Below are 18,995 nucleotides of genomic sequence, written 5' to 3'. Positions count from 1 at the left end.
CCGGAATTGCCTGCCGATGCACCAGGTCTCCTGTCTAGTGAGAGGCTGAAGCACCAGTCTGGCCCTTCTTCCTGAGCGTGGTTGAGCGGTTCCCCAAGTGAACTCTGTGACAGGTGCCGACAGTGTAGCCTTGAGGAGAGTCCTTGCCCTCGGGCAGCTTATGATCCAGTAACGAGATCAGTGTAAGATACTGTGATGAAAGTACCATGGTAGGAGTTCCCATGGTGGCGCAGCAGAGTCGGCAGCATCTTGGGAGCCCTGCTACGCGGTTTTGATACCTGGCCCGGGCACAGTGGGTTAAGGATCTGGCATTGCTGCAGCTGCCGCTTAGGTGTGCCCACAGCTTAGATCTAGAAGCAGGTGCATGGATCAGGTGGACACGGCCCTAAGAACCTAAGATATCATCTCATTTAATGTTCCCGGTAGTCCCGTGTCTTGCCCCAGTATGGACCGAACCTTACGTATTCTCATTGTGTCCTTTTCCGCCACCTCGCGCATCCGTTCTCTAACTGGGAGCTGCATGGTTTTGTAACCTGTCCGTGTTGCTTTTCGTGGTGAGCTGGTTTCAGGCTGCTCAGTGGTCTTTTCCTTCTACCGTGTAACCGGTGCGGGAGGGCACAAGGTTAACCTGTGTGCTACTGGGCCTGAGGATACAAGCGGTCGGCCTGCAGGAGACGAAAGGGAGAAGCATTAACATGAGGTTTTGGCTTTTCGACAAGTCAGGGCCTCCCTCTGTCCTCGGTGTGGGATTTTTTTTTTTTTTCATTAGCCTCTCTCTTCCTAGAAAATAAGTTAATTTTGTTTTGCTTAACTTTTACTTATTCACTTTTTTTGTCTTTTTTGGACGGCTGCACCTGCAGCAGCATATGGAAGTTCCCGGGCGAGGGGTCGAATTGGAGCTGTAGCCGCCGGCCTACACCACAGCCCCAGCAACGTGGGATCTGAGCCATGTCTGTGACCTACAGCACAGCTTGTGGCAACGCCAGATCCTCAACCCCCTGAGCAAGGCCAGGGATCGAACCCGTGTCCTCATGGATACGAGTGGGGTTCGTTCACCGCTGCACAACAGGAACTCCTTTGTCTCACTTTTAAAAGGAGTACCTTCTCAATGTAGAAAATTTAGAAAATGCAGCAAAGTCAATGGAAAAAGGTATTGGAGTTCCCTGGTGGCCTAGTGGTGAAGGATCCCAGCATCGTCACTGTTGTGGCTCAGGGCACTGCTGCAGTATGGGTTTTATCCCTGGCCTGAGAACTTCCACATGCCGGGTGTGTGGCAGAAGAAAAGCAAAACGGTACTTGTCATTCATCCCACCATCGAGAGACAACCAGTGTTGGCGTTCTGGGGTCGTCGTTTCTGACAGTGGTTTTATTTGGGGTTTTTTTGTTTGTTTGAATAGTTAACGGTCGTGTGACACAGCCTTGGCCCTTGTAAGTGTTTTCTCATGAGACCCCAGCCTCTCTGTCAACCTTATTAGTGAAACGGTTGTGCCGCGTGCTGCTTTCGCCCACTGTGAGCTCTTTAGTTTCTAATTTCTCATGTATTCATCAACAAGTAGCAAGTGCCAGTGTTTGCCAGTATTTTGCTCTTTCCGTAGTTTCAGTGACTCTGCCACCCACACCTTTGTGCCTCAGGCTTTTTCCCCCACGGGGTTCGATTATTTCCTTTGTGGTGGGACGGCAGGGCCCGTCTCTTTTTAAGGCTCAAGGAGACACAGCCATGCTCGTTTCCTAAAAGGCGCCCCGCCGCCCACGCAGACCCTCTGTGAGGGTGCGGCTGCCCGCCTCGCCGCCCCTCCCCGCCATCCCGTCTCTGCCTGGCAGGGTCCTTTGACCTGCCCGTGCGTGTCTGAGTCCCGGTGACACCCCTGTGCTCTCCCCCCAGGTGGTGTGGGCGTCATGTGCCCGCTGACGGAGCAAGGCAAGCAGCTGGCCGTCCAGGTGTCCAACATCCTGGGCATGGACTTCTGCGGCATCGACCTTCTCATCATGGACGACGGCTCCTTCGTGGTGTGCGAGGCCAACGCCAACGTGGGCTTCCTCGCCTTCGACCAGGCGTGCAACTTGGACGTGGGCAGCATCATCGCGGACTACACCATGACCTTGCTGCCCAGCAGGCCCACCGGGCGCATGGCCGTCCTCCCCGGGCTGTCCGGTCCCAGGGAGCAGAAGGAGCCTGACGGCTGCGCGTCCGCTCAGGGCATCGGCGCCGAGAGCGGCTACGCCGTCAACAGCGGGTCGACGTCCAGCGAGAGCGAGCCCGAACTGGGGGAGAGCCGGGCCTCCGCCGCCGGCTCGGCAGGCGCCCCGGCCCCCGTGCTGCCGGAGCCCGGCTACAACATGAACACCAGGATTGCTGCAGAGTTGAAACTGAAGTGAATTCCTGCTTTTTGGCAGATTGAAACCAAATCCTCCTGCTTCCCTGGTAGTTTTGAGCGAATAAAATCTGGACTAAAGTGATTTCATTTGCACAGAAACTAGAAATCCCATCTGGGCACTCAGCATTCTTTCTAACAATGATTTAAGCACATGGCCTAGCTTTGTGGTTTTTATAAACACGCATATAAAAGCCCTCACCGAGAACTACGTCCCGGCTGATGCATTTGACACCAGTGTCTGCCGCGAGCCCTCGGATGTTCTGGCTGCTTTAGGCTGCGGACTCTGCGCTGTGCTTCTCGCTTTCAGCCGTAGAGCCCGTGAACTCGCAACAGCTCCTGGAAATGCAGAAAAGCAGCCCCCGGACAGAAGCACGTGCAGAAGCGGTGGAACCTGACCACAGTTGTGTGCTCTCCATTAGGTGTGTGTGTGTGTGGTGTGTGTGTGTATGTATGAGAGAGAGAGAAAGAGGCTCAGAGTCCAGACATCGTTAGAGGATTAGCCTCTGCTCCCCGTTGCCCACCGTCTTGAGCATAGTTCTCTGACACTCAGGATATGGTGTTTGAGGGAGCTTCCTTCTTAGCATGTTCAGTGAAGCGCTTTGTAGAAAGCGAGCCTGAAGGCCCTTTGGCTTCCCTGGTTGGCACACAGCCTGCCCTAAAACTGGGGCTTTCTACAAACTGCTTTGCCACTCCAGATGCACCGACCCTGCCTCCGTGCACGCAGCCCCAGCAGCCGCTTTGCACCTTTGCTGCCTTTGGCCTCCGCTGGAAGTGCCCTTCACCGAGCTCTGGCAGCGCACGTTCTGTCTTAGGCATGTTCCAGAACAGCATGGGCTTCTTTTCCGTGGACTCTATTCACATCAGAAGCCAGTGGGTTTTTTCACCCTAGAAAGCTCCTGGAGTATCAGCATTTGCCCCTCTGCCCTCCTGCACCCGTGTGTGCTTAGCTGTAGGAGCGCGTCGGGCGAGTTGGTGGCGTTGGCCTGTCGGGAACATAGAGCCATTGGAAACACTCCAGTCCCCTTGACACTAGTCTTACCCGGGTGCCAGAGACCTGTCCTGACCCACTTTTCCAAACCGGGGAGACTCAGGTATCAGGAATGACTCCTTGCACATTTGGTGGGGGACCCGGGGTGGGGGGGAGGGACAGTGTAGACATGACACCAAGTGCTTTTCACTTTAGCTCTTCCAGCAGTAGAGCCTTCCCTTGGGAGAAATCCCGGAGACGGAGTGTTTCATTTCTGCCCATGCGACGCGTGAGAGAAACGAGCAAGGCTCCCTTTTTAGCCAAATACGCTGGAGCACGTGCACTCAGAGCCATCACGAACTCACCGACTTCCTTGGGAGACCTTGCTCTTGAGCTGTGGTGTCGCGTGTGCCAGGAGCACCTAGAAGGTCTCTTTGGCGTTGTCTTGGGAGCCATGCCAAAACAGAGGCCTCGCCACCTTAGAGTCAGGCCTTGTTTCTTACACCACCCTCCCCAGAGGTCATCCTGGGTCATCCATCACCCATTTTATCTGACGTTTCTTCTAATGTTCTTTGACTGTTAAAAAAAAAAAAAAAAGATCATCCCTCAACAAATAAATCTACCCTTAAAGGGCAAAGAACAACATTAACGAAGCTTAAAGCGGATGGTTTCCAAGGAGGGTTCTAGAAAGTTCTGAGTAAGGTCAGCTTCCCTGGACTCAGCGAACGTCCGCCCAAGGTGACTAGTGTGAAGGCATCGACCCCCGGCTGGGTGTACAAATTCCTGCACTTACTCTCCTGTCCGTGTCAAATGTGTGAAAAGTCAAACTCTTCCATGTTTTCACAACACCCTTAAATAGAAATTGGCTTTGGAAATACTGTGGGAAACCTCAGACCTCACCAAGTAGCAGTCGTGCAATTGAAAACTGGCGCCATGTCGTGGAGCTGTCACACGACTCAGTCGTAGTTTAAATGCAGTCAACATAGGTGCATGCCACTTAACTGTAACTCCAGTCATCCGGTCACGCGTCTGTGCAGTTGAAAAATGAACGTCTCTTACCTTTTATGTAGGTTAAGACATGTACCTTATCTTTACCACTCAGGGTGGGTTTTGAAGGATGGTTCTAGGTCTGGTCTTGTTGGAATTGTCCAGATGCTTTCTATGTGAACCTCTGAACCAAGGGATGACCTTCTGGAAGCTGCATCCATGCCTTCCCTCGGTTTAGTGTAAGCCCAGTCTCCTCGCTTTTCTCTAAGTAAATGCTGGCGGGCCCCATCCTGAGCGGAGCAGCCAGAGGGGGCTTCCAGATTTGTCAGAGGGGGCCCATTGTCCAGCCATCAGTGACAGCCGTGGTCACTGGCATCGTTGCTTGGAACGTAGCCCTGACCAGAAGCAGAGAAAGCTGGGTCACAGCTGGACCTAGCCTCCCTCCAGGCTTTCCCATGTTGGCTCAGGGCCCTGGGAGGCTCAGCCAGGTGGCTGGGCCGCCCTTGTCACAGCTGCCCACAAGGCCTACTGGGAGGAACGTGGGGCACAGAGCCCAATCCTGGTTCTGGTCCTCCCCTTAACCAGCTGATGGACCTTATGCCATCAAGTTGACTCTGTGCCTCGATTTTTCCATTCTTCTGGTAGGGGAGAGGCCTGTTCTATTTGCCCCTTGGAGGGTGCTTTGAGGTGAGTTAATTAATGGAACTCCGTTACGTGGAGGTGGTAGATAACTCCCACATCTGATTTTTAACAGCTTCCTATCACCCCCTCCGGGGGGTGGGGGTTAGTTAAAGGAAGAAGCCACCGATTCTTGGCATGAGCACACTAAACCGTGGTAGGGGGCCTGAAAAGGGATGCAGCTTCTCCAAGGCCTTATGACCTGAAAGGGGTAAGGCTTTTAGTGTATTCAGCCTTCTGGATGTATCGTATATAACCTGAAACTCTTGGCTCTCGTATATCCGCAGTCTTCCTTCTGTAACATAAACTGCAGTGTCTGTATCCGGTCTTCCCATTTATCTGGTAGTAGCATCTTGAAACTGGTCAAAACTTGAATGCCAATAGCTCAGTCACTCAGAATATATATGATTCTGCACTTGGGAGGAATGCCTTCATGCTGTTTGTCTGATTGCTAAGGGTCCGGGGTTCCCAGAAGGTGGATTCGGGGTTTTAGGTCTTGAGGCTCTGACCTACAATGTAAGTAGGTCATAAGCCACGAGTGTCACGAGCAGACTCACTGCTTGCGGCTCAGAGGGGATTCTGTGACCCCCGGGGGTGGGGCGAGAGGGCAAGAGGAGGAAGGTCTGGCGTGGCTTTGTGACGTTTCAGTGGGAGGAAATTGGACCATCGGGAACGCTAGTGGGAAGGAGGAAGAAATGGCTCTTCTGTGGGTTGTTTGAGTGAAAGAATCATGAATTCTTTGAAACTATCCTCTTTTTTTCTTTTTTTTTTTTTAGCTTTTTAGGACCACACCCACAGCATATGGAAGTTCCTAGGCTATGGGTTGAATCAGAGCTACAGCTGCCGGGCTACGCCACAGCCACAGCCACGCGGGATCCGAGCCGCGTCTTCCACCCACACCACAGCTCACGGCAACGCCAGGTCCTTAACCCGCTGAGCGAGGCCAGGGATCGAACCCACAACCTCATCGTTCTTAGTTGTGTTTGTTTCCTCTGTGCCACAGCGGGAACAATGAAACCATTCTGTATAAAGAAAATGAGATGCAGGGATTCCCGTCTGCCTCCGTGGAGTAGGAGAGCCACGCTCCATCCCTTCTTTAAGTCCTGACGAAGGCTGGTCTTAAGAATGCGCTGAATGTAAATCAGAGGAAGCCGGACGCAGCTATAGCTTCCAGGGTCCGCTGGTGACAGAGGACCCTCCTGGGAGGTAATGTCCAGGATGCCACGTGCAGGCCACCGTAGAGCCATGTCGGAGGGAGAGCCCAAAGTCAGTGACACGGCTTCCGTCTCCCGTCCCTCCATGCCGATGCTTTGGGAGCAGCCCTGACAGCAGCCCTCTTGTCACTGTCCCTGGAGTTAGTGTTCCTAGATCTGCTGCTGTGGCCTAACAGGAGGTGGGGTGCCATCGATGGCAGCCTCGGAGACTCCAGATCAGATGGTGGCTTAAAATGTTGGACCTGGAAGGCCACCATCTCAGAAAGGTGCTGTTTTAATCCTTTCTTAAGACTGTACTAGGCGCCCCTCCCCAGCGTGTGGCTGCCCGCAGCCCCGCCTTCTAAAACTCACAGGACTGACTGTGAGACGCTCCCTTCTCCGGGTGTGGGTCCCCTGCTGACCTGTGACACTGCCCCAGGCCCTGTGCCGGCATCCCGACCCTGTTTGGTGGCCTCGCTCTGCTATTTTGTGTTCCCCGGGGGCTCCAGGGCAGCACTAGGCACCTATTGAGCCAGACTTGAGGCCCCAGCAAAAGCAGCACGTTGGAACCAGTTCAGTCCCTGTTTTATAGCTGGGAATCCGAATCCCGGAGGCCAAGGTCACTGAGAGAGTCAGCAGCAAGGCTGAGACCCTGGCAGTCTGATTCCTCACCTGGGTGGCATGCGGTCACAGGTGGCTCTGTTGTCCCATGGCACCGAATACTTGGTACCCTCCTGGATCTACCCTGTGCCCACCCCTCTTCAGCTGACCCATTACTCTGGATCAAAGTGGCGTTGAGGTGCCAGCTGGGAAGGATTTAGCTCTTGGATGGCTTTTAGGTAAGAGCTCTGAAAGCATACACGATTTCCATGGTGCGAGCTGACTCACAGCCTGGGCCTTCTGCAGACCAGCCAAGACCATGAGGTCCCGCTTACAGCATCAGGGATGGGACGTGAGGGGAAGGCCCCTGCCAAGCTGGCTGACGGCTTCCTAGGCCCCACTTTGGTTCATGTCCCCTCACTGCAGAATGTCTGGGATTTGTGGAGGCTTTTGTGGGCCTCCATGCAGGCCAAGGTCTCGAAGGTCTCACACTTCTCCCTGCACCCCTGAGCGGGACTCCTGATCGATGCCATGTTAGTTGCCATCAGCCACGAAGTCGGTTTCCTTCCACTGGCAGTTCCGCAGCGCCTCCTCCTTGCAGCCGGCCGCTAGGAGCGGACTCTTACCTGCCGAAGCCCATGGTCAGCTGAGGACTCCCTGCCCCCTTGAGGTCCAGGGAAGTCTGATGGCTGCGACTTTTGCATCTCTGCGAGTTTCCTCACTCTCTCTCTCTCTCTCTTTTTTTTTTTTTTTTGGCCATGCCCACAGCATGCAGCAGCGCCAGGCCAGGGATTGCACCCGAGCCACAGCAGTGACAATGCCGAATCCTAAACCGCCAGGCTACCCGGGAACTCCTGGATCTCTGTGATTTCTGAGGGCCTTATATCCTAGCTTATATCACTGCAGACTCCAGACTCCTGCAACCTCATTTTAAGCAACGATGGCGTTTCTTCCCTGCACTGCCTCAGCCGAGGGGTGCTTAGTCCCCCCCCACAACCGCTTCCACACACACCCAAATTCAATGAGTCCGGACGGGCATGCGTGCCTGTGTATGCTTTGGTGATCTGGCAGGACGTGGGAGACGTTGCAGCAATGCAGATGTGGCGCCCCCATTCCTGAGATGTTCTCTTGATGCCCCGCAGCGGACCCGCTCACCTGCCACCCCTGGGGAGAATCCGCTTCCGTTCTCACCGAGAGCAGTAAGGCCACGCCTTTTCTTCATTCGATTTCCGCCCACACCCCTGCCTGACTGTGTCCTGCGGGCGGCTTATTAAAGGGATCTTCCTAAACAAAACCTCTCCTCCACAAGAGGAACGCGCGTGCCATCTTTCAGGGCAATAGATTTCCCACGCCCACGACACTCGCCAGGCGTGACAACACTGTGCCCCCACTAGCTGTCAGGGTCACCACGCTTGGTGGAAGGCAACGTGCACGGATGCACGGTGGTGCCGGTTTGAGTCAGCCCCGGGGCAAAACCTGACTTGCTAACATACCGCTTCGGTGACCTTGGGGCAAGTCACTTCATCCTGCTCAACCTCTACGGCATCACCTAGAAATGTGAAAAATAAACACAATCGTGGCTGTGACGCTCTTGGCCACAGGTCTGGCTTTCAGCAGGTTCCTTTCCGCTTGCGTCCTCCACTGTCAGCAGCCACAAACCGCTCCGTGTTCCAAGGGATGAAAGCTGGCAGACAGCAACTTTACAGCTGGGAGAAGAGATGCGGGGGAGGGAGGGGAGGGGCTGGTGGCTGCTCAAGCAAGCTGTGGTTTAGGCTTAATGACAGAAGGTCCCTTCCATCCCCGAGATTCTGTGATGCTGGAGAGTAAGATAGAGGGGGGCGTAGCTGGCTGAGAAAAAATCCTGGAGGAAAGGCCGCTTCAGACAACTGGGAGGCTGGGGAGCGAAGGAGCAGCTTGACCTTGGATGATTTAGCACCTGGTTTCTTTGGCTCTTCCCGTGTGATAGTTGCTGGCTTTGCGTCCAATGGAAGGAGGAGGTGCCAGGGATTTGAATCCAATCTGTCAGAGGGTGAGGGGAGTGCAGAGGCTGTGCAGGGAACGCTGACAGCCCTTCAGCACCATCTGGACTTGGCAGGCATGAGAGTCCTGAGAACAGATGGAACTGGCCAATAGAGCAGCTAAAATTCTGCTGTCTGGGCCTGTCCCTAGAGGGACTCCCACTTAGAAGGAGTCTAAATTTAGAATCTCCTATTTAGAAGGAACGCTGCTCTACTCCAAGGGGAGAGCTGGAGCTCTTAGTCTGCAGAGATCTTCATGAAGGCCGGGCCCGGCAAGCGGCTGGTTTGTTTAGGTTCTCAGAGTACCGGTTATGTACTGCCTCTGGTGTAGACCAGCCCATGAGAGCAGATTGTTAAATGTTCAGGAATTTTGTGAGTTGGTTGTTAAACGCAGCCATCTATAAAATTTCATGGAGTTCCCATTGCGACTCAGCGGGTTAAGGATCCAACGTAATGCCTGTGAGGATGCAGGTTCCATCCCTGGCTTTGCTCAGTGCGTTAAGGATCTGGCTTGGCGGCAGGCTGCGGTGTAGATCACAGACTCGGCTCAGATCCAGGGTGACCGTGGCTGTGACGTCGGCCTGCAGCTGCAGCTCCAATTCGACCCCTCGCCTGGGAACGTCCATGTGCTGCAGGTGCAGCCATAAAAAAAAGGAAAAAAATTACATTGTTTAAACCCACCGTTAAATAAAGTATATTAAAAACATAGGCAATATCTATTCCAAACTCATCACTTCCGCATTGATTACCACGTTTTAGTCTTGTCTGTGCTCTCGAGGCCACTGGTATCTGCTGTATTTGTGCCGTGGAAATGCCCTATAACGATGAGCAACTGAGCATCTGTTTCCAGCTCCACTGGTTCCGTGGCGTCACACGGATAATTTGAAATCAGCCATGGTGAGAGTATCGACCCCACAGAGACGGTTGAATGTTATGTATCAAGTTCTCCCCCCGGAGAGCTGCCTGTTAAACATTCATCAGCACACCGCTGCCACTGGGTGACCCAGAAAGAAACGGATACACCTGAGCCTTGAAATGTATGCGTTCCAGGGAGGTCGCATGTGGGATGGATTTCTCAGAAGCCAGTGTCCTCCTGCAATGTGTAGAAATGACTTGAAACCCCCCTGAAAACACAGCTTCTCTGTGTTGTCTTCCTCTGTTTTCCACATGGGAGCTATCTGCTTGATCTGCCCCTAAACTTGGAGCGTGATTTTTGAGGCCCTGTCTCACCTGTGGGCTGTACCTCGGCTACGTTTCCCTGCCCCGAGGAAAGTGAACTGTCGGTTTTCCAGCCTAATTGGCAAACCGAAAATATGCTGTAAAAAATATATCGTAACCAGGCTCCCAAAGAGCTCCCTGCCGAGTGGTTTGAACGGTGGCGCAGCGGAATCAAATCCGACTCGTATCCAAGAGGGCTCGGGTTGGGTCCCTGGCCTCACTCGGTGAGTTGGGGATCCGGCGTTGCCGGGACCTGTGGTGTAGGTCACGGACACAGCTTGGATCCCTCGTTGCTGTGGCTGTGATACAGGCCAGTGGCTACAGCTCTGATTCGACCCCAAGCCTGGGAACTTCCATAGGCCGCGGGTACGGCCCTAAAGAGACCAAAAAAAAAAAGTTAGCTTCTCCTGCAGAGAGAAGAAATTTTCTAAAGGATTGTTTTGCTGGTTTTACTTTTTATTACAATTATGACCAAGGAACAGCATGCTTTGTTTGCCTTTGCCCCCCATACTCTGTCTCTTTTGGTGTTTGCTTTTTTTTTTCAGTAAGAATCACATGCTGAATCTACATTTTATTATTTTCATATCATAAAATGAGGAAAAGTCTTCACAGAAACTTGCATCCTATTCGCTTGCACACCAGCTGCCTTCTGAAAAACCGTAATTTTCCTTTCAAACGCAGGGTGCTGTCGGAATTGCCATCCTACCTGTCAAGAGGATGCAGGTGGAACGAGCTTGTCGCGGCTCTGCTCGGCGGCGCGCTCTCCTGGACTCGCTTTAGAACGAAGATTCAAACAGCAAGTGAAAGCCACTAGGAATGGCCCAGCGGAGCAGGCGGGGGCCCAGGGGCCTGAGGAATCTGGGCACACACCCCCCCCCCCGCCCCCCGCAGAGCCATTCGCAGTTGTTTGCCTGACCTTTCCGATGGCCTCCTGGGAGAAATAGTGGGAAGAGCTTCTGGAACTCACTCCGGGGCTGCACCAGGCCTGAGGCCCTTGAACGACAGCGGCTCCTCAGCTGTGAGGGTCCTGGAGGTAAGGAGTCAGGGGGACAGGGCGCTGCTCGTGTTGTCCTTCCACCCAAACCCTGAGGAGTGTGGCCTGGTTTGCTTTTTCTTTATGTGAAATTCTTCAAACTACGCCAGAGTAGAGAGGATGTGGTTTAGGAAGTTCCTCAGATTTTAAATCCCAACATTGTCTATTTTGGCTGCATCCACCTCCTCCTTTTCCTTAAGCATTTTAAAACAAATCCCAGACGTCGTATCTTTTCTCCTCTGCATACTCCAGCAGGCGTCTCCGTGTTTTGGTCAGTTTATTTATCCATTTATTTTTTCGGCCAAGCCCTCAGCCCGAGGAAGGTCCTGGGCCAGGGTCAAACACAGCAGGGACAACACTGGATCCTTAACCCACTACACCACCTGGGAACTCCAGGCGCCTTGTTTCTAAAAGAGATTTCCTGGGGAGTTCCCGTCGTGGCTCAGCGGTAACGAACCTGACGCGTATCCATGAGGATGCGGGTTCAATCCCTGGCCTCGTTCGGTGAGTTAAAGGATCTGGTGTGGCTGTGGCTGTGGCCCCTCGCCTGGGAACTCCCATATGCCACTGGTGCAGCCATAAAAAAAGACAGAAAAGAGAGAGAGAGAGAGATTTCCTGGAGTTCGGGTTGTAGCTCAGCAGTAAGGAACCCAACTAGTATCCATGAAGGTGGGGGTTCGACCCCTGGCCTCCCTCAGTGGGTTAAGGGTCCAGAGTTGCCATGAGCTGTGGTGTAGGCTGAAGATGCAGCTCGGATCCCGAGTTGCTATGGCTGTGGTGGAGGCCAGTGCTGCAACTCCAATTCTACCCCTAGCCTGGGAAATTCCATGTGCTGTGGGTGCGGCCCTAAAAAGAAAAAAGAGAGAGAGAGAGATGTCCTTATGCCTTTATCATGTCTAACAGAATTGACCTTCCTTCCTTGCTACCATCTGATTCTCGGTCCATGTAAACTTCTCCCCGTTGTCTCAAAAGAACTGAATTGACTCTCACAGACCCGTGTGTTTGGCGGGGCCAGAGGTCTTAAGAAAGGGCAGTGACTGCTTCCCCACCTCCTGACTCTGGGCCTGGCAGAAGCCGTGCGAAGGGGCTGGGGTAGAGAGCTCTTGAGGCTGGCTGCAGACACCTCTCCAGTTGTTGGATGCCGGGATTTCCTCTGCCCAAGGAATAAGCCAATGAGACTTCCGCTTCTGTGTTGCAACGCTCCAGGGTTGTCCCCTGAGACTCTCCCAGCTTCATGCTGCTGACACCCACCTGGCTGTCATGCTGGTTCCCACTGTACTGCTTTTCCTGCAGCTGTGTCTTTCCCTGCAGGAATTTCCTCCAGCAGGGAAGAGGCATCCCCCAAGGATTACTGCTCTTCCACTGGCCTCAGATCAACCCACTCGCAGCGAATCACAGCTCTTCAGGGCTCCCCAAAGGCCTTGGCTTCTTCATGTGTTACAAAACCAGGGCTGGATTTCTCATAAGTTAGAGAAGACTTGAGAGGCAGCACATTGTGTCACATCCGAAGGCCTAACGAGAGAGCAACTGAAGGCACTGTTCACGCCTCTTCCAGAACCTCCTGACCTCACAAGGCCACTTGCTCAACTGGAAAAAAAAAAAATACATACACTGCAGGAGTAGTTTTTAGCTGCTCTATTTCTCATCCCCCACGTCCAGTTTTGTTTCCTGGGGTAAAACTTGACTTTCAAACTCTGAATAGTCTTTATTCCTTGAAAATGTTTCTTCTGTGTTCATTAAAATGGTCTGCATGTCCCATCCTTAGATGGGTTTGCGAGCAAGGGCCAGCGTTTACAGCAGACTTTTGGTTCCACATCCTGGTCTCAGTAGTAACCCTGCATATACGCTTTTAACCTCTGCTGCTGTTAACATGACAAAAATAATAAATAAATAAACAAACAAACCAAACAAATAAAATTAGGAGTTTCCGTTGTGGTGCAGTGGAAACAAATCCAACTAGTAACCATAAGGTTGCGGGTTCTATCCCTGGCCTCACTCAGAGGGTTAAGGATCGGGCATTGTCATGAGCTGTGGTGTAGGTTGAAGACATGGCTCAGATCCTGCATTGCTGTGACTGCGGCATAGGCTGGCAGCTATAGCTCTGATTCGACCCCTCGCCTGGGACCCTCCATGGGCCACAGCGGCAGCCCTAAAAAGACAAGAGACAAAAAATTTTAAAAATTAAAAAAATAAAACCTGCTGCTGTTGGAATTCCCATTGTGGCTCAGAGGAACCAAACCTGACCATAATCCACAAGGATGCGGGTTTAATCCCTGGTCTTGCTCAGTGGGATAAGGATCTGGCATTGCTGTGAGCTGTGGTATAGGTCACAGACAAGGCTCTGATCGTGCGTTGCTGTGGCTGTGGCTGTGGCTGTGGCGTAGGCTGGCAGCTGCAGCTCCAACTCAACCCCTAGCCTAGGAACTTCCATATGTCACAGGTGCCGCCCTAAAATGCAAAAAATAAATAAATTTTTTAAAAAAGCACAAACAATCCAAAAATTCATATGGAACCACAAAAGACCCAAAATTGCCAAAGCAATCCTGAGGAATAAAAACCAAGCAGGAGGCATAACGCTCCGACTTCAGGCAACATTACAAAGCCACAGTCATCAAGACAGTGTGGTACTGGTACCAAAACAGACATACAGACCAGCGGAACAGAATAGAGAACCCAGAGAAAAGCCCAGACACCTGTGGTTAATTACTCTTCAACAAAGGAGGCAAGAATATAAAATGGGAAAAAGACAGTCTTTTTAGCAAGTGTTGCTGGGTAAACTGGACAGCTGCATGTAAATTGGTGACATTGGAATACACCCTCACACCATGCACAAAAATAAACTCAAAATGGCTTAAATACTTAAATGTAAGACAAGACACTATTAAACTCCTGGAAGAGAACAGAGGCAAAACATTCTCTGACATCAACCTTACAAATGTTTTCTCAGGTCAGTCTCCCAAAGCAACAGAAATAAAAGCAAAAATAAACTAATGGGACCTAATCACACTGACAAGCTTTTGCATAACAAAAGAAACCATTAAAAAAAAAAAGACAACTTACACAATGGGAGAAAATAGTTTCAAATAATGCAACAGACAAGGGCTTAATATCTAAAATATACAAACAGGAGTTCCCGTCTGGTGCAGTGGTTAACGAATCCAACTAGGAACCATGAGGTTGCGGGTTCGGTCCCTGGCCTTGCTCAGTGGGTTAACGATCCGGTGTTGCCTTGAGCTGTGGTGTAGGTTGCAGGCGCGGCTCGGATCCCGAGTTGCTGTGGCTCTGGAGTAGGCCGGGGGCTACAGCTCCGATTCGACCCTTAGCCTGGGAACCTCCATATGCTGAGGGAGCAGCCCAAGAAATACCAAAAAAATAAAATAAATAAAATAAAATATACAAACAACTTATACAGCTCAACAGCAAAAAAGCCAACAATCCAATTGAAAAATAGTAAAAAGACCTGAATAGACATTTCTCCAAAGAAGATATGCAGATGGCCAACAGGCACATGAAAAAATGCTCAACATCACTGATTATTAGAGAAATGCAAGTCAAAACTACTATGAGGTACCACCTCACACCAGTCAGAATAGCCATCAGCAATAAATCCACAAAAAACAAATGCTGGAGGGGGTGTGGAGAAAAGGGAACCCTCCTGCACTGTTGGTGGGAATGGAAGCTGGTACAACCACTATGGAGAACAGTATGGAGGTTCCTCAGAAAACTATACATAGAACTACCGCATAAGCCAGCAATCCCACTCTTGGGTATGTGTCCGGACAAAACTTTCCTTGAAAAAACGCACATGCACCCGTATGTTCATTGCAGCACTATTCACAATAGCCAAGACATGGAAACAACCCAAATGTCCAATGATAGATGATTGGATTAGGAAGATGTGGTGTATATATACACAATGGAATACTACTCAGCCATAAAAAAGAACAAAATAATGCCATTCACAGCAACATGGATGGAACTAGAGACTCTCATCCTAAGTGAAATAAGTCAGAAAGAAAAAGATAAATACCATATGATATCACTTATATCTGGAATCTAATATTTGGCACAAATGAACCTTTCCACAGAAAAGAAAATCATGGACTTGGAGAACAGACTTGTGGTTGCCGAGGGGGAGGGGGAGGAAGTGGGATGGACTGGGAGTTGGAAGTTAATAGATGCAAACTATTACCTTTGGAACCGGTAAGCAATGACGTCCTGCTGGATAGCACCGGGAACCATATCTAGTCACTTATGATGGAGCATGATAATGTGAGAAAAAAGAATGTATACATGTATGTGTCACTGGGTCACCTTGCTGTACAGTAGAAAACTGACAGAACACTGTAAACCAGCTATGATGGAAAAAATAAAAATCATTTTAAAAGCTAAAACATAAATGTAAAAGCTGCTGCTGTTTAAGTATTTATGAACTATTGAAACAATGTGTCTGTGCATGCATATATATTAAATAAAATATTTATCTCCAGCTCATCACCATCAATCTTGGTGAATATCAGGAAAGACATACTTTTTCTAGCCAACGAAATGATGACATGGTTTGTCATTCAAGTAATTATCTTTTTTTTTTTTTTAGGGCCACACCCATGGCATATGGAGGTTCCCAGGCTAGGGATCGAATTGGAGCTGTAACTGCTGGCCTACACCACAGCCACAGCAATGCCAGATCTGAGCTGCATCTGGGACTTACACCACAGCTCACGGCAACGCAGATCCTTAACCCACTGAGCAAGGTCAGGGATCGAACCTGCAACCTCAGGGTTCCTAGTCAGATTTGTTTCTGCTGTGCCAAGACGGGAACTGCTAATTATTGTTTTTGAAGCCTCTGCTTTGCTGGATGTTTGTTTTGTGTGTTCGATTATTCCCGAGAGATACTATGCTTCGTAGACCCGTGTGGATACAGACCCCTCACTTGCCTGATATGTACTATATACGGTAGGACCTACTGGTGGTGGAGAGCACTTTGATTCTAATCTCGGTCGTCTGAGGACCTATGGCCCAGCACAGGTCCAAGCCGGGCCAGGGTGACATATTATACAGTGGGTGTGCAGAGCAGCTGCTCAAAGTGAATTTTTGCTAAATAAAGTTTCATAACCAACATGACACAATTTGTAACAGGACCCGTGTTCTTGCCAGTCAAAAAAAGGTAGCCAGGCCATTTGGAGATGATCCTTCATCTCCACACCCGCCAGTTGTGCTGAAGATGCTTGGCAAAGTTTGCCTGGGAGAAAGAAAAGAGACACTCCTGTCTCCCCAGAACTCCTGGTTCTCTTGAACCTGCATATGCCTTTGCTGGGGGGCCACAACTAAGTCACATTTTGCAGAGCGCTTCGGAGCTGCGACTGTGGCCTATACCACGGTAGCGTGTATGAAGGGAAAACACGGGTTCGTGGCAGGGTCAGAAACATGAGAGCCAAATAAAATATTTTCAGAGTAGCGACAGAAAGAACATCTGAGGATTTGTCATCAGCAACCGCCCCCACCCCCCGTAGGAAACTACTAAAGGATTTATCAGTCATGTGAGCCCAGACAGAAGATGTGAAAAGCAAGCAGGACTATGGTGACTTTATAAAGTAGTAATAACACTAACAATGTGGTTTGTGGGTTTAAGATGAATGGTAGTAAAAATGCATAGGCCGGGGGAAGGAAATGGAATTAAGAGGGCTTAAACACCTCGATTGTCCAGGATGAGGGGAAACACCCTGAACAGCCTTAGACTCTCATGAGTTAGAAACGAATCTTTGGATTTCTGGGGAAATCACTCACAGAATAGAAACAGAGACTGCCACTTGCACACCAGCAGCTGAGAGGGTAGGAAATGCAATAAAAACACATAATCAACCTAAAAAGAAAGAAGAAGGAGAGCAGAACATGAGGTACACCTAGAAGGTGTAAAAAGAAAAAGGAAACCACAGATTTAAACCCACACAATTTAGCATATCAATAAAATGTAAATAGACTGACTGAGTCTTTAAAAAATGACGGATATAAAAACAGCTAATTATACTATTTTCATAAGCGATACCTCCAAAAACCTAAGGATACAGAATGTTTGAAAGTGAAAGTCTGCAAGAAGAAATCCTACAGATTTAGTCGGGGTTTCGTTGGGAAAACAGACGCCTCTGCGTATTTTGAGTAAAATGACTTACTTCATGCAGGGAATTAGAATAGGACACTTTCTTTGAAGTGACCGGGTGGTCAGGGAGCCAAGGTCAGCAAGCTGCTTTCCCCAGAAAGCAGCTCATCTTTCTCTTCCGGCTTCCAGATCCCGCGCACTTGCCCCTCATTGGCTGAATTTAACCCAGCATCATAAGAGGAAAGAGATGCTGGGAACTGCATTCCGAGCGTCCTCTTTGAAGCAGAGGTAAGTGGTAACAGCTCACTGACAACAAGTATTCCAGCCCCGAAGGAAAGAGCCACAGCGACATTCATATCAGACCAAAATGTCAGCGTCTAAGGTCAAAAACCTCACTGGAGGTAAAGAGAATCACTTCACAATATAAAAAATAAAGACTCAATTCAGCAGGAAAACAGAATATTTGAATTTGTACGTGCATAATAGCTAAGGCTCAAAATATGTAAAGCAAAAACTGACAGAACTACAAGGAAAAACAGATTCGTCTGTAATTACACTGGATGGATTTTGTATTACCACTCTCAGAAATACATTAAAAATTCGGCAAGGAGATGCAGAGTTCGAAAGTATGACAAAATCTGATTTAATGGACATATATCCGGCACCGGGCCCAATAGCTCCCTTCTTTCCTGACACACAGAGAGCATTTACAAATACATACGAACCATATCCTGGGTCATAAAGCAAATCCCAACTAATTTCTTAAAGTCCAAATTGTAGACAGCATATTTTATTATTTTATATATTTATTTATTTTGTCTTTTCAGGGCCACACCTGCAGCATATGGAAGTTCCCAGGCTAGGGGTCCAATTGGAGCTGTAGCTGCCAGCCTACACCCCAGCCACAGCAACACGGCATCCACGTCATATATTCCACCTACACCACAGTTCACGGCAACACTGGATCCTTAACCCACTGAGCAAGGCCAGGGATCAAACCTGCGTCCTCGTGGATACTCGTCAGATTTGTTACCACTGAGCCACTATGGAAACTCCCTATATTTTATGATCTCAAAAAAATTAAGCTAGAAAACTATGAAGAGGTGATAAAAGGTGCCATCTTTCGGAAATGAAAGGTCATACTTCTAAATGACTCGTGACTTATAAAAAAAATTAAGAAATACTTAGAGCAAATGATAATAAAAATGCATTTCATAGTTTGTGGGATCCACGAAAGCAGTATTTAGAGGAAAATTTATGGTCTAAATACAAGTGTTAGAAAAGCAGAAAGACTGAAAATTTAATTACTGGAGTGGGAGGGGGGCCTGGCGCCGGGGCTTCCTGCCGTCTTGGAGAAGCAGCTTTTACCCAGACCTGAGGGTCAGGGTGGCTGCCTGAGGGAATTAACTTAAGGAAAGGAACCTAAAGCTCTCGGAAGGGGCCTTGATTTGCATACCCTCCCCCTGGGGCAGATCTACCCAAGGAGCTAAGTGCTCCTGCGCAGGCTGCTGGGCGAGTCGGGAGGAAAAGAGGGTAAGCTGCGTGACCAGAGTGGCCCCCGGGACGAGCTGCTGCAGCCACGGCCACGTCTGGGCCGTCGTGGGACACAGTGATGAGGGCGGGTGTGCTGGGGGGGGGACGGGGCTGAATCAAGGTCACAGGCTTCATGTGAGCAGCCCCGGGTTGGAACCTGGACGTGATGCCGCCCTCTGACCCTACATCACAGGGGACCCCCGGGGGTGTTTCTCCCCTGACCGAAGAGACCCGCTTCAAGGAACTGAGCAAAGAGGCAGCGGCCCGGGCGGGTACTCAGCCAGTCTGTGCGGGAG

General features: G+C 50.3%; 1 protein-coding gene across 2 annotated transcripts in view; it reads left to right on the top strand.

Moving 5' to 3' along the window:
- Positions 1-5,429, top strand: part of RIMKLA (ribosomal modification protein rimK like family member A) — a 32,981-nt gene extending 27,552 nt beyond the window's left edge. For both annotated transcript variants that reach the window (XM_047789519.1, XM_047789520.1), the window contains one exon: positions 1,883-5,429. In XM_047789519.1, coding sequence (XP_047645475.1) covers positions 1,883-2,376 — 494 coding nt within the window. In that variant the 3' untranslated portion in view covers positions 2,377-5,429. The remainder of the gene's footprint in view (positions 1-1,882) is intronic.
- Positions 5,430-18,995: the final 13,566 nt, after the last annotated feature.

This window comes from Phacochoerus africanus, chromosome 8 (genome assembly GCF_016906955.1).
Source record: "Phacochoerus africanus isolate WHEZ1 chromosome 8, ROS_Pafr_v1, whole genome shotgun sequence".
In the NCBI taxonomy this organism is placed as follows: Eukaryota; Metazoa; Chordata; class Mammalia; order Artiodactyla; family Suidae; genus Phacochoerus; species Phacochoerus africanus.
The sequence above is the reverse complement of the archived record's forward strand: the minus strand, read 5'-3'. Positions and strand labels throughout refer to the sequence as shown.